Below are 15,267 nucleotides of genomic sequence, written 5' to 3'. Positions count from 1 at the left end.
GTCATAGCATGTAAGTATGAAACTAGTTTCTTATATGGTTTTCTTCAAAAACAAGAATAAACTGAATATCAAACGAATTTTAGGATAAAATTAGTCTTCATTTGTTGTTGGCATAATACTCAAAAGTTTTCTATTAAACAGAGAAGTCACTCAATACCACCGCCTATCAATTATCTACATACCTGTTTAATATTTTATTTGTGGTATTTCACTTTATGAATTTACTAGCCATTTGAACTCAAGTTTTTTTATGTTAAACTGTCCTACACCATTATTCTGAGGAGGCAATCATTATAAAATTTAACAATTGTCTCTCAACTGCAATAATGACTCAAAACATGAACACCTGCAAAATCCTTTAATGAACAGTCATCACTTCACCACTCCAATGACAGTTTAACAATGATAGCCACAATATAATTACAAGATGTCAAAAGTATATAGATAATACTTTTCTGCTGAACACACAATTTACAAAACTATCTGATAAATCTTTAAATAAAAAGGAATGTATAAATTTCATGAAGATAAAAAATGTACAATTTGGTGCTTTCAAAATATTATGAAGAAATGCATACAACCTGTCTTTCAACACAGTATTCCATACAAAGCAAACTTGTCGGGGTGACTTTTTTTTTTTTTTTTTTTTTATGTATGAGGAAGACAACTTGAAGTTTTCATCAGCTAATCTTAAATAATTAAAGCAAAATTCTATTACTGAAATCTTTACTAGTGTGATTATTTTAAATTAATTTTTAGGAAAGCCTGCAACTTATAAAATTTGGAATATCTTTTCACAGACAATTTAGAATTACCACAACAGTAGTTAAATGTCATAATTGCAATCCTCTTATTAAAACACATGCTGAAAATCCTACCACAATACACTAATACTACACCCTGAACATGCAAAATGTTACAGTATCTATTATGTGATGTTTTAAAATAAATATTTATATAATCTTATGACAGCTACAATGAATTTGCAACTGAAATTTAGCAGGCACTTATATAATACTGGTGTTTTGCAATATATTTTCATAATTACATTATAGACATATATTTATATATCACTACAGGAAATCTGATTACTGCAAAGAACTATGCTTGTATGAACATGGACGGTACTGCAGCAAACAAAACTATATGTGGCAATTGTGCATCTTTACTTTCCACAATTACTTAAGGCGATCTATTATCTGTTTCAACTTATCTTGATTGGCCCCAGAAAATTCTTCCACCTAAATACAAGAAACAAATTATTGAAAATTTTCTAATTGGTAAAACTATATCAATAATATTTGTAAATTATTGAAGTATTCACAGAATTTACTCTGATGTTAACAAGAATACATGCTACACATTAATTATATTGGAGCTAACAAACATTTTCAAATAGTAAAATATTGTGTGTGTGTGTGTGTGTGTATAAAAAGGTTTATCATAACAAGGAACACTTATAATGGAAATTAACGAAGGTAAGGTACCAGATAGAGCTAACCTTTTGTTATATAGCAAATCGCAACACCTGCATAATTCACTTTACTCAGAACATACAATACTTGCTTCACATATACCACGGTGATGCTCCTCCTCCCCCGCTTCGTGCTTACTCATGATGAAAAATAAAGTTATTACTGCACACCATGTGTGTCACATAAAAAAAAAAAAAAAAACTCAACCCATCCAGGGAACGTTGTTAATGATATGATTATGGTATGTTTTGATACTGTACACTTCTGTGAAAATTACAAAAAAAGGTGTTTAATAATAAATTTTGGCAAAGAACTTTTGAAATGAACTGTCTAATTTATTTCATTTAAGCTGTATTCTTCGCACCATGGTCTTTTTTGCTCATTCTACTAAATCATGCTTTGCACATCTTATCTTTAGTTTGTAAAGCTAGGATAGTAAACATTCTTTGTTTTTTTTTCTTTTAGACATAACTAAAGCATTTGATTCAGTAATTCAGAATCTGTTAGGATTATTGAAGTCTTACATACACTACTCATCTTCTATTCGTCTTCAAGTTGACATCAGCATTTATTTTCTGCAATACCATTTCTCCCTTTTAGTATTCATAATATATATTTTTTGCTGATGACGTTTGTTGTTTTCATATTGGTCTTCAATCCGATGTTTGTGTAGATATGCTGTATAAGCTTGCTTTCTTGCATCATATGCCTCTACTAATGCTAATATGTATTCCTCTGATTATTTCTTCAATACAGGATTGTCTATCTGAAGTGTTTCAGATTATCAAATAATTCAATGAAATTTTTTGTTACATTTAGCTGTTTACACTTGAATTCTTTAGAGTGTAGGTTTCAGTATTGGTTTGTCATTTCAATTTGTGAAATATTGATGAGTGATCACAGATGTGACATTTACTTTGCACAGTACAAAGGTAAAACCAATACTATTCAGGGTACTATGGAACTGAAGCTTAATCTTTCATTGGTGTCAGATTGGAAAATTATCATTAAGTTTTTTTTTTTTTTTTTGTTTCTTCTCATTTCCTTTATGCACCTTTGATTTGGCATTTATCAGCCAAATCTTACTTGAAGCCTGTACAAGCAACTGTATTTTTTTATATTCACATGGTTAAAATTTAAATTGAAACTAGTTGCTGCTTTCCCATGCCATATGCTAGAGACTAGTTTCTTTGGATATGTAGTGGATTTGGATATGTTTCCTATTTGAAACTGCAGAATATCATTCTACTCTGTGGGGAAGAAAGTAATTTAGGTTCTCAATTTGTGGATTTAATTTTCATATATCTAGCATCTCCCCCCCACTGGGGAGGCACCAATCAACACTGAAATGGCCACCTGGGGGAGCGGCAAAAGATTTCTATATGCTACATAATAGTTATCATTCAATGGCCCAGATGATTTCACATTTGTATGTATTAGTGGGTCTACTTAGGGCTTATTCCCAAGAAAAACTTGTTCTTTTAAGAGACATCAGCACATTTGTACATTTTATTCAACAATACTGAAGTAATTCACTGGAATGGTGCATACAAGAACGTGTTCTCTAAGGTTAAAGACAAACCAGTTTACTGTTAGCTTAATACAGTAAAAGGATGAAATTTTGCTATTATTAAATGTATATATTTACCACAATGTCAGGAGCATATGTAAAGGTTTACATAATAATTACCTTGCCCTTATTCTTTAGGAAGATGAATGTTGGCATACAAGTCACATTATAATCTGCAGCAAGGTCCTATAAAAATAACAAAAAATAAATCTCATTCAAAACACTTAATTAGAAATATTCAAACAGCTACACTTTACCCATTTTAAAATTTGTAGTAGAAATCCATGCCATGCATGAAGTTTTGAAACAACCCATACAGTCTTGGGTGTTTCAAAACTTGACACAATCAACAGAGTTGAAAGCATATACAAAGTCAAATTTAAGCATTAGCAATTAGTGACTGACAATAAACAAAAAAATGTAAACTGACCTCATTTTCATCAACATCCACTTTCAGAAATACAACATCAGCATACTCCCCAGACAGTTTCTGTAGAGAGAGAAAAAAATTAATTACAGTAAAGCAATTGTATTAATTAAATCAGTGGAAAGAGTGGAAATATGAGAAGAGAGCATTAATCACAAGTGCAAACATGTGCATTTTGAAGGTTGTTTCAATAGTGTCAATGCAGCACGAAACTTGACAGGGATGTGTTGTCATTTATCAACTGCATTTGCAAGTAATAGTAGCCATTTTTGTTTTTAAATAATCTCAAAAAGCAGCATAAAGTGCATTTCTTGAACAAGATCTGAGACAATCTGGGCTTATGCCAAGCCAAATTTCTATGGAATTCAGATTCAAAAGCTGATGAAAGTGAATCAAATAATGTGCACACACAAGTCTATAAAAACCTAGTTTTATTTATTATTATTTTTTTTTTATAAAAGTTTGATATCTAACATTCAGCTATAAAGTTAAAATAAGAAAAAATTAATACTTAAAGACATTTGTGCACATTTTAATTTTTAAGAAACTTCCAAATTGCTCAAAAAACTTGCTTCAGGTAGTTTACATACTGTTCCAGAAACTCACTTGTGAGGAAGTTAAATGTACACCCACAAAAGTACATACATACATACATGCATCAATATTTAAAATATATACACAGGGTCAAATTTGCCTAATTAAGTTACTGAGAGAGTTAAAAAATGAACATATCCTGAATATATACTAATCTCTGAAGCCTTATCATAAAAAAAAAAAAGAAAAGAAAAAGAAAACCCACGACACCTGTTAATCAGTAATTCTTGTTCTTCAGATGGGAAATGCAGCGGATTAAGCGAGTTTGACAAAGGCTAAACTAATGACCAGACGACTGGATCAGAGCATATCTAAAAGGGCATGGCTAGTGGACTGCTCACGGTGAGCCGTGGTTGGTACCTACTGAAAGTGGTTCGGAGGGGGACCCAAGAACCCCCGGCGAGGTGGTGGACGACCACACCTCATCGATGCTCGAGGTGAGCGAAAGCTGTCCTAGACAGTACATGGCAACAGAAGGATGACTGTGGCACAACTCGCCAGTAATTGGAATGCTGGTAACAGGAGTAATGTGCCTGCTCTGAGTGCCCATGCTAACCATGGTTCACCGGTAACAGTGCCTACAATGGGCACGCGAGCATCGAAACTGGACCCTGAGTGATTGGAAGAAGGTAGTCTGGTTCGATGAATCGTTTCTTGCTGCACCATGTGGACAGCCAGATACATGTGCGTCATTTACCCGAGGAAGTGATGGCGCCTGGATGCACCGTGGGATGAACACAAGCCGGTGGCAGCGGTGTCACGCTTTGGACAATGTTCTACTGGGACACCCTGGGTCCAGTCATCCATGTGCCGGGCACTCTGACATCTACCATTTACCTAAACATAATTGCTAACCAGGTACACCCTTTCATGGCAATGGTCTTCCCCTCTGGCGGTGCAATCTTTCAGAAGGATAATGCATCATGCCACACCACCCAGATTGTTCGAGACTGGTTGGCAGAACATGAGAAAGACTTCCAGGTATTGCTCTGCCCTGACCTCCAAATTCCTCAGACATCAATCCCACCAAGCATCTGTGGTTTGCATTGGAACAGCAACTCCGATCTGCGGCATCTCAACCACGGACCTTACAGGAGTTAAAAGGATCTGCTGGTTACGTGTTGGTACCAGATACCACAAGACATTTAGAAATCTTGTAGCGTCCATGCCTCACCAGGTACGAACTGTTTTGGCTGCACACAGAGGACCAACATCATATTAGAGAGGTGATCATAATGTTTTGGCTTATCGGTGTATATGCATTCATACTGCAAATGGCTCTGAGACCCAGTGTAGAAGCACCTGTTTTAAACTGTGGGTTATGAAGAAAATGCTGATCTTGTATTTGTTCTTCTGACGTATTAATCCTATCTCAATTATTACAATTACTACACAAGTGTGATGGAACTAATTGCAAAATTCCAGTGTCAGGCATTACTGCTGTTAAATTTGTTTATCAGTTGCTGAATTACTATCTTTATCAAGAGTGAGGTAATTATTATCCTTGGAAAGATAACTAATGCTGCTCCAGTCACTGTGTGTGGTGCCATAGTTTTCAAAAAATTAATCATGTGATGCCTATCTGTGGGCCCAGATTCCTACTCAGTCTACAGATAATTACATACAAGCAATTAGTGCTCTTTTCACATGCACTTACAGTGTTTTACATATGTAAATGTGGATGACACCCAATTTTATTCTAAATGAATTAACTAAATAAAAGTTTCAAAAAGATGTCTTTTTGTACATAGGGTTTTCTGGTATAGCATAGTGACTTCCAAACAGAATGTCTATGAAGAAAACATCTTGTTTTTCACATTAGCCATGAGTATTTCAGTAAGCAACAGTTTTCTCACATTCATGCCATTGTGTTAATTGTAGAAAGGCCCTTGAAAGTTAATGTTTACTTAAGAATAGCACTGCCTATGAAAGTGTGGCTACGATAAAAACTTTATTTTATGAACACAAATCTGATACCACAGATTATCTACAAATTCAAACCAACCTCAGCTTTGCCATTTCCAGAGTATATTATCTTTTTTTAGTGAAATAAAAAGTAATACTTTCTTCTTTGTCCAATGAGATATGCATGCATGCACGCACGCACGCACACACACACACACACACACACACACACACACACACACACACACACACACACACACACACACACCTCATCAGCACAAACAATTTAACAGATGTTTCAAGGATGCAGAGTTAAAAATTGTGTCGCGACCCACGTGGAAACTACAGACTGAACTAAACAACCAAACAATGCTTTTGTCATTTTCTACACAAATTACTGATATAGTATACATTTCTTGCAAGGAATGTAATTCATTGTATCAAGGTGTATGATAAATATGATAACTAGACAACATTTAGCTTCAGTGTGTGGCTAGAGCAGGTGCATCGGAATTATCATTCCATGCTGTCATCAAGAATCGCCCTTTTTATTTGACAAATCAAATACTTAGTTTACTGAGGAATTACACAAAATTATTAATTGTGAAAACGTTGGAAATCAAATTACAAGAGAATTTTATTAACGTACGTAGGCCATTTCTCTTATCAGATTCATGGTCATTTGCATGCATGTGCCAAGGTATTAAATAATCTCAAAGGGTTTAAGAATTTACCATTATGTTACTTCTATAATGTGACTAAGACAGTCCGTCGAAAAGCCCCAGTCCACTCTAGGAAGAAAAGTTATTCAAAATTTTTAACTTTTATACACCACGATCATTTCATTGATTTTAACATTAGACAAAATGTCTTTTGACTCTCAGGGAGGGTGGTGGTGGTGGTTTGATGTATTTATTGGTGGTTGGGAGATCTTGACTAACGATCGCGGATAGGTCAGACCATTCATATGTTTGTGAAGGAAGGAGCCATCGAGTGATAATTTTATGTCTGAATGAATTTGGGAGAGTATTGTAGTGAAGCAGTCTATAAAAAAGCATTGAGGTAAATTGCTGTATATTAATATAAATGTAGGACACATTGGGCATTATAGCTCTGTTTTATCCTAATATAAACTGATGAGCCAAAACATTATGACCACCTACCTAATATGATGTTGGTCCTCCACGTGCAGCCAAAACAGCTCGTACCCTGCGAGGCATGGACGCTACAAGATTTCTAAATGTGTCTTGTGGTATCTGGTACCAACACATAACCAGTAGATCCTTTAACTCCTGTAAGGTGCGTGGTTGAGATGCCACAGATCAGAGTTGCTGTTCCAACGCAAACCACAGATGCTCGATGGGATTGATGGCCCGAGGAATTTGTAGGCCAAGGCAGGGGAATACCTGGAAGTCTTTCTTATGTTGCATAAACCAGTCTCGAACAATCCGGGTGGTGTGGCATGGCACATTATCCTGTTGAAAGGTGTCAGAGGGGAAGACGGTTGCCATGAAAGGGTGTACCTGGTCAGCAATTATGTTTAGGTAAAGTGTTCATCGTCTAACAGCCCTAGGGGTTTCCCTCCATCTCCATGTTGTGTACTCTGTTTGTGAAACACAGAACATTGTGAAGTCCAGAGATTTTAAAAAGTGTAAGGTACATGTTTATGTTGTGTAGTGTCACGTTGTGTTGTTCCTCTGACCTTTTAGCCGTTGGTTCCCGCTAGGGAACCAACGGCTAAAAGTTGGTCCCTAGTGGGAACATTATCCGTATATGCGTTTCTTGCTGTTCGATATACTTGTTTAAGTTCTTCAACCTACACATCAGGCCAAGAACTTCTTGCCCTTTGGAACGCTTTCCATTTGGCCTGTACCTCCTTTCTCATCCTTCAAAGCTCCTCATTCCACCAGGGCACCGCTCTCGGAGAAGGTTTCTTCCTTTTAATTGTGGCATTGCAGACTTGTGTTAATAGGGTGGTAATCTCTTTTTGAAGAAGGTTTGGATTTTGAGTTTCTGCTACTGTTACCCCACCATTTTCAGTTGGGTACCCCTGAACGTGTCCCAGTTTGTTTTTTCTATTGCATATCTATATTGCATTACTCTGGAAATGGGTTGTCTATTACGGTTTTTTGTGATCCTGAATGTAATGGATTTCATAGTGGCTTTGGTTCCGTACATGGAGGTCGTCCAATCATCCAGGACCTTCCAGTCAGAGATATAGCTGGCTGTGTTTCTTGTAGCAAGAGAAATGTCAATGGTGGCTTCCCAAAGGGTGCTGCTGAAAGTGGGGAGGTTGTTTGGCTGATTGAGGATTCCGAAAGGAGAGTTACCCAGGTAGTCCTATCTTTGGCCGTTTGTTGCTCCTCGATGGTCTGGTGTTGTGCTATACCAGGCAGGAGACCTGCAGTTTACATCTGCCCCGACGATAATTCTCCCTCCTGGGAGAGTGTTTAGTACACTTTGAAGGTATCTTATAGCCCCGATAATATCTTCGTCTGGACGGCAATATGGGATGACGACGTAAAAGTTTCCAAGCGCTGTAATAATGTGGGCACATACAGCCAAGGCTGTGCAAAGTTGGGTTATCTTTGTGGCTGTGATGTCAGGGTTTCTTACAACTATTGCTGCCCAGGGGGTTTCCCCTTCCACCTGGATGACTTTGTAGGATAAGGGATAGTCTCTGACCTGGTTCTTATGGGCATACGGCTCTTGCAGGATAATTACATCCGTGTTGTCCTCGTCTGCCCGAATCCTGATTTGGCCGACCACAGGCCAGGCCCGTTGTGCGTTAATTTGCATCATTTTTACCTCTTCGAAGTTAAATTTTTTAAGGTGTCTCCCCATAATCGATCCGTTGTTGGTGCTGACCCTTGGCTTTTATATATGTTGGACATTTTCTGTCTCTGATGGAATGTACTGAGTCCATTTCGAAACTTTTACAGTTCACACAAATAGGATCTTTGGTTTTGTTAGGACAGCTGTTAAATTCGTGACCTTTTTCAGCACAATGGCCGAACTTTGGCACTGTCTGGATACAAGTGTGCGAGGTGTGACCGAACCTGCAACACTAAGCATTTAGGCATAGCCACGTGTTTGCAAAAGCGGTGGCTGCCCCAATTTATGTATACCCTTGCTTGATTGTTTAGGACCTTCCAGGCGATTGGGTTGAGTTGAACAATCCAGTTTTTGCCTCCTCCTCCTTTGACTTTTTTCGAGTATTTAGGTGTGATTAAGGCATCTGCCTCTAAGTCTGGGAAGTACTCCTGCAAGTTCCTACAGTATAGTTTCTCAGTGAGTTGCTGTGGGGTCAGGTTGTCACGGAGGTCAAAAATGATGATAGACAGTGCCAACTTTTTTGGCGCCTCTGCCTTTAAACCCATTGTAGTTATTTTTGCATTGGTCATAATTTTGTTAGCTTCTTTTTTAGTTTCCGTTTCGATCACTATGCCTGTATTTCGGCTAGAGGGCTGCCTTACTAGTCGGACGTGCTGATCAACGCTAAAGAAAAATGTGCTTAAATATGCATTTTAATTATAGTTATTGCTCTAAAAAGTGTTCTCACATAAAGAAGTCGCCTAGCGAACTCTCATGGTAAGAAATTTTTAAATTTCAACTGGGAATTTAGCAGGCTATTTGCATTTCCATCTGTATCCTTTGTTTGCGAGACCGCAGTGGTCACCATGTGGCTGGCAGCAAGAATATAGAGGCACCAATACAAAGCGGCGGCCACGTAAATACCCTGCATTTGACTGGGGAGGTGCCCCAACTTGTGCCAAACCAGAGCTGCAAGAGCGTTCCATCATCTGGGTTGAATTACCGTTATTGTGCTAATGAAACATGTATTTTGTGTCTTTCCCCTCTGCAATAGACATACCGTGGACAGAATGGATCTTAGCAAATATATATGTAGTGCAAAAACCGATGTCACCACTGTTATCGGCGCTAAGACAAACCCCCAGAGAAAGTAACCCCGTTTTCCTAGGGCCACTTATATACTAGGCTGTCCTCCCCCCCCCCCCCATACTGCCAGTGGGGGAGAGCCCAAATCTTCGGATGCAGATATATCCTCCAACAGCTCTCAGAGCCCTCAAATAAAATAACATGTCTACACCTTACAAATCCGGATAACTTCGAAAATCCGAAATGGATACAAACATGGTGGGAGAACCACACGAAAAAGACTGACTCTGACTGTGAACAAGTTGACCCTGAACACCAATTCCATACTCAAGAAGTTAAACCGACACCTTTGGCTAAAAGAAAAAATCAAAACCAAATAGTCTCTAACTCGGACAGAGCAACTAGAAGCCAGAGCCAACCAAAGGACGCTCATGATGATCCTGGCTCCCTACAACCAGGAAAACAAGTTGAAACCAAGCCAAAGGATTCCCCCTGGACCATGCACTCCCAGAGGGATCCCCCCTTGGATCAAGCACGCACTCTCAAGACAGCCCTAGAAGACCTATTTAGGGACCAGAGCAACAGAATCTCAGCAGGCCTCAGAGGCCAAATTGTTACTTTATGGAATAAAATGGAGTCCGTTTTATTCCAAACATACTTAGAATCTGAAATCATCATCATCAGCCATTTTCAATCCATTGCAGGATGAAGGCCTCTCCAGCAACTTTCCAGTTCCTTCTGTTTTGAGCACTGGCCATCCCATTTACTACCCACAAACTCGTGAATTTCATCTATCCATCTCCGCCTTTGTCTTCCAGAATCTGAAATAGCCACAGCTAAGCTGGAGGCTTATAAGGAAGGAGAAGCAAAAAATATGCCACAGCACACTCCCTCCTATGCAGATGCGCTGCGGACACCAGCTCAGTGTGACCACACAGCCCAACCAATACAAGCCAATAGAAATCCACCACTCGGTGACCTAACCTTGTAGTGTTGAGACCCCTTAATAAAGTGGACAAACATTCTAGTGAAGGCATTAAGCAGGCAATAATTGATAAACTCTCCAATGACCTAAGGACCACAAAAATAAAATCGATACGAAAGACAAGGAATCCAAGCATGGTCATCGAAACAGAGACCACAGAGGAAATAAACGAAATAATAGCCAACCCCAAGATCACAACCCTGGGGTTCAGAGCTGAACCCCCAAGAAGGAAGGGGCCCTCCATCCTTATATATGACCTAGATAAGGATATCAAACCTGAGGAGGTCGCAAGAGAATTGTTTGATAGAAATCTGTCCAAACACTTGCCAGGTCAAAATCTAAATGATCACATGACACCCAAGCACGCCATCAAGCGCAAGCCCTCGAGCACAGTCAACTGGTCTGTAGAACTGAGTCCGGTAGCTTGGCAAATACTTATAAATCAGACTAGAGTTTATATACAGGGTGTTTCAGTTAAACGTTTCAGAACTTCTAAGAGGGGTAGGGTACATCCTGACAACTCGAAATCATATAGCAATGTGGGGTCGGAAATGCTTTCCTGAAGCGGTATTGTATACAGAAGTCGTCGTGCAGCACAGATTCGATTTTCGGTCAATGAATGGGCCGGTATTATGGGAAATCACCTCATCGGACCTTACCTGTTACCGTGTCGTCTAACCGGACCTATCTACTTGATCTTTCTGCAGCAAGTATTGCCACAACTTTTGAGAGATGAACAGATTTCTGCATCGACGCAACAGACAATGTGGTTCCAACACCATGGAGCCCCTTCCCATTATAGCGGAGATGTTCGTAACTACCTGGATGTCACATTTGGTCAACAGTGGATCGGACGTGGTGGTCCCGTGCGTTGGCCTGCTCGGTCACCCGACCTATCATGTCTTGATTTTTATTTCTGGGGTCATATGAAATCGCTAGTTTATGACACCCCTGTTGACAATGCTGAGGAGCTGGTTGCAAGAATTGCAGTAGCTGCCGAAGAAATTCGAAATTCGCCTGGAGTATTCCAGAATGTTCGGATGTCCATGCGTCGGAGATGTGAAGCGTGCATTGTAACCCGTGGAAGAAACTTCGAACACTTACTTTAATCCATGTACCTTTTGCTTCTTTTCATGTATTATTAAAACGATTTCTCACTTACGGTCTCTTTTCTTTATGGTGCTTCTGTGTACAAAACTGCTTCAGGAAAGCATTTCCGACCCCACATTGCTATATGATTTCGAGTTGTCAGGATGTACCCTACCCCTCTTAGAAGTTCTGAAACGTTTAACTGAAACACCCTGTATATTGGGGTGGCCACCGATTCCGCGAACATGTGGCTATCATCAAATGCTACAACTGCTGCAAGTTCGGACACACGTCGCACATGCTCCCAGGCTGTGCAAACAGTAAGGTTATTGCACTCTACAATAAATATGACAGTAAAGGATAAAAAGCAAATTACGAAACACATGAAAATGGGTATGAGCAGTCAGTGAATTTCTTCCACTCACATGTGCAGTAGCAAAATGGAAACTTGAAAATATGGATTGATAAAAAATGTATGCAGTGAATTCCAGTTAACCTTGCAATGGTGCTTCAAGAGAAAGCAAACTGAGAATCTATGAAATTATCTATGGGAATCTGAAAATTCATTTTGGAAAAGTGACTGTGGGGGATGTAGTAATTTGGATCTAAAGAATGACTCAACTCACTCTGAGAACTGCTGTTCTTATGCAGTACCTAATGATTAATGCACTATATTTGACTGATCTAGAAAATATTCAAATCATTTGATTTGAAGGGAGGAGGGGGGATCCAAAGTTAGCTCGCAGATCATGTAAGCATGGGAAATTGTTGGTGGCCCACTGCTGGTGGCTTCAGGGAGAAACAAAATGCAGTTTAAGCATAAGCACAACACTCAAACTGCAATTTCACACCTTTGTTACACTGTTGCAAGAAAGCTTAGTTTTACACACAGAATACCTTTTCACTGATTATAATATTCCCCATTACTTGTATACTATTTAATATACACACCAAACAAAATTTGTTGCCTATATAACTTTTCAATTAATACGTAACCCCTCCTTTTAGCATGGATCATTACACAAAGTCTAGCTGGTAGGGATTATCTAGACCCCCTAAATAGTTTATATCCATATCAGGCTATTCTGAAAACAATTGAGCCCATAATTCATTCAGATTTTGTGGATAGTGTTGTTGTGTTTCACTTTCTATTCAAGATATTTCTATATGTTCTCTATCAAATTTATATCTTACGACTTGGCAGGCCAATATAAATACCTTACCATTCCCTCTCATCTTCCTTGTGCCAGTTTAAGACAGCAGAGGTCCTATGAACCAGCCAGTTATCATTCTACAATACAGGACTATCGAAATCATGAGTGGTCCTTAAATGTTCAGCAAATGGCACAACCCGATCATCCAGGAAATTTGTATAGTCTGCCTGATTCGTACTGGTTGGTATTTCAAGTAGGGGATCCAGTTCACAATAGTTAAACATTCCAAAGCATCACCAGCCTACCACCAACTTGGATGATACCTGCACACAGTGTGGATGAAACCGCCTCATTTCTCCTCCTGTTTGTTTGGTTTTTTAGAAGCATTAGCAACTAAGGCTATATTGCTCCGAGATATGCGGTGGTCATTCCCTGACCTTCCCACATCCTCCGTATTTGGTGGTGACTGGCTCGAACCCCAGTCTAATCAAGAAGCGCGTGCTACGCACTGCTGCTCCTTCCCACCTGGCTACGGAGGCACCCTTCTCCTCCTGTAAACTGGTTTCTGGCATCACTGGAGTGTATGCAAAATTTGGATTCATTTCCAATCAACAGATTTCCAAAGGGTTGGGGGACTATAGCAGTGTTCAGGGAATCATGAAGCTTTAATCATCATGCAGCAGTAAAAAAACATTTTGATCATGGGACCCTTAGTAGCCCCTTTAGCTCCTATCTGGGACTGCCATTGTTTGTAATCACTTCTCATTTACTAAATGTGATGATCATCACCAATCATGACACTCAGTACAGACTTCTGACTGCAATTCTGCTGATGGTTTCTAGTCAATTTCAACATTCCTTAAAACCCTTATTACTGTTCTTTCTGAAATGCCAGCAAATTCAGCTACTTATTTAACAGAATACTGACCCCCCCCTTGTTTCTTCAGCCACTCTTGGCATACTTGCAAATAAAGAAAATGGGCGAAGTTTATACTATAATTTCCATGCTGTAAGCCAGTGATCTCCAAAGTGGGGTGCACAAGATGTTCCATGGGGTGATTTGGTAAGCAGAGCGAGCAATCCCTCCATTTGGATCAACATACCTATGTGAGGTGACTTTCTCTGCAATGACTGTTATTAAAATCACATTTAGAAATAAACTTACCTTGGAACCAGATATTTGGGTAGCTGTGTCCCAAAATATGAAACCAAGATACAACAATGAAAAATATTCAAGCACATTGTTCCCACTAAAAATGCTGTTGATTTGATTTATACCACTTTGTACTTTAATTTCAATTTCATTTTGTATTTTTACATCAAATTAGATTGTGATCTTTTCAAATTATGTGATTTTATATATATGATTCTAGATATAATGGATACCATGTAAATTATTTATATATAAAACCAAAGTATTACAGTACATTTACTACACTTGTTACATTAATTATTTCCTATCATTTTGTGCTTGAACTTCAATTTAATTTTGTTTTGTATTTTTTTTATTCGTGATCTTTTAAAATTATGTGATTTTAGATATGCCTTCCATGTAAATGATTTATAAATAAAAAATATATTAAACATATTTAATTTTTTATTCCGAGGTGCGTGCTAGTCCTTTTAAGTAAAAAAAGGGTGCGTGACCAAAAAAGTTCAGAGAGCACTGCTGTAAGCAAACAAATGTAGAACATAACATGTTCAATCTGTTATATATTGCCCTAAATACCACACATGGCTAACTTTTTTTTTTTTTTTACTGTGTATATGTGTATTTTTTCCAATTAAATTTTACTTCCATTTCATCACTCTTCAAATTCAAGTCAATCATCTTTAAGTATTAACTTGACAACAAACTGACATAAAAAATTAAACAATTTTTTCTTTAAATTTCTAAAATTAATATAAAAAAGCTGCATTTATTACTAGGATGTCTTACTTTTTAAATTATTTACATAGTTATATTTAATAAAAATTAAAGAATGGTTAAAATATTACAACAGAAATATAAAAACTTTATGTATTACCTCCATATAAGGAGCTATCATTTTACAAGGTCCACACCAGGTGGCATAAAAGTCAATCACCACCAACTTTTCTCCAGCTTCCTCCAACTTGGCATCAAAATCAGCCTACAAAACAATAAATCTATTACCTATACATAATTA

The 15,267-nt window shown here is 38.1% G+C and overlaps 1 protein-coding gene across 1 annotated transcript in view; it reads right to left on the bottom strand.

The window, feature by feature from the left end:
• Nucleotides 1-344: 344 nt before the first annotated feature.
• Nucleotides 345-15,267, bottom strand: part of LOC150086184 (thioredoxin-2-like) — a 39,314-nt gene continuing 24,391 nt past the window's right edge. The window contains exons 2-5 of the mRNA XM_090373767.1: nucleotides 15,127-15,231; nucleotides 3,476-3,535; nucleotides 3,166-3,231; nucleotides 345-1,241 (exon numbers count right to left, since the gene is read on the bottom strand). Coding sequence (XP_090229893.1) covers nucleotides 1,179-1,241; nucleotides 3,166-3,231; nucleotides 3,476-3,535; nucleotides 15,127-15,231 — 294 coding nt within the window. The 3' untranslated portion in view covers nucleotides 345-1,178. The remainder of the gene's footprint in view (nucleotides 1,242-3,165; nucleotides 3,232-3,475; nucleotides 3,536-15,126; nucleotides 15,232-15,267) is intronic.

This window comes from Mastigoproctus giganteus, chromosome 5 (genome assembly GCF_048544385.1).
Source record: "Mastigoproctus giganteus isolate SK-2022 chromosome 5, ASM4854438v1, whole genome shotgun sequence".
NCBI classification, from domain to species: domain Eukaryota; kingdom Metazoa; phylum Arthropoda; class Arachnida; order Uropygi; family Thelyphonidae; genus Mastigoproctus; species Mastigoproctus giganteus.
Note: the sequence above shows the minus strand (reverse complement) of the source record. Positions and strands in the feature narration are given on the sequence as shown.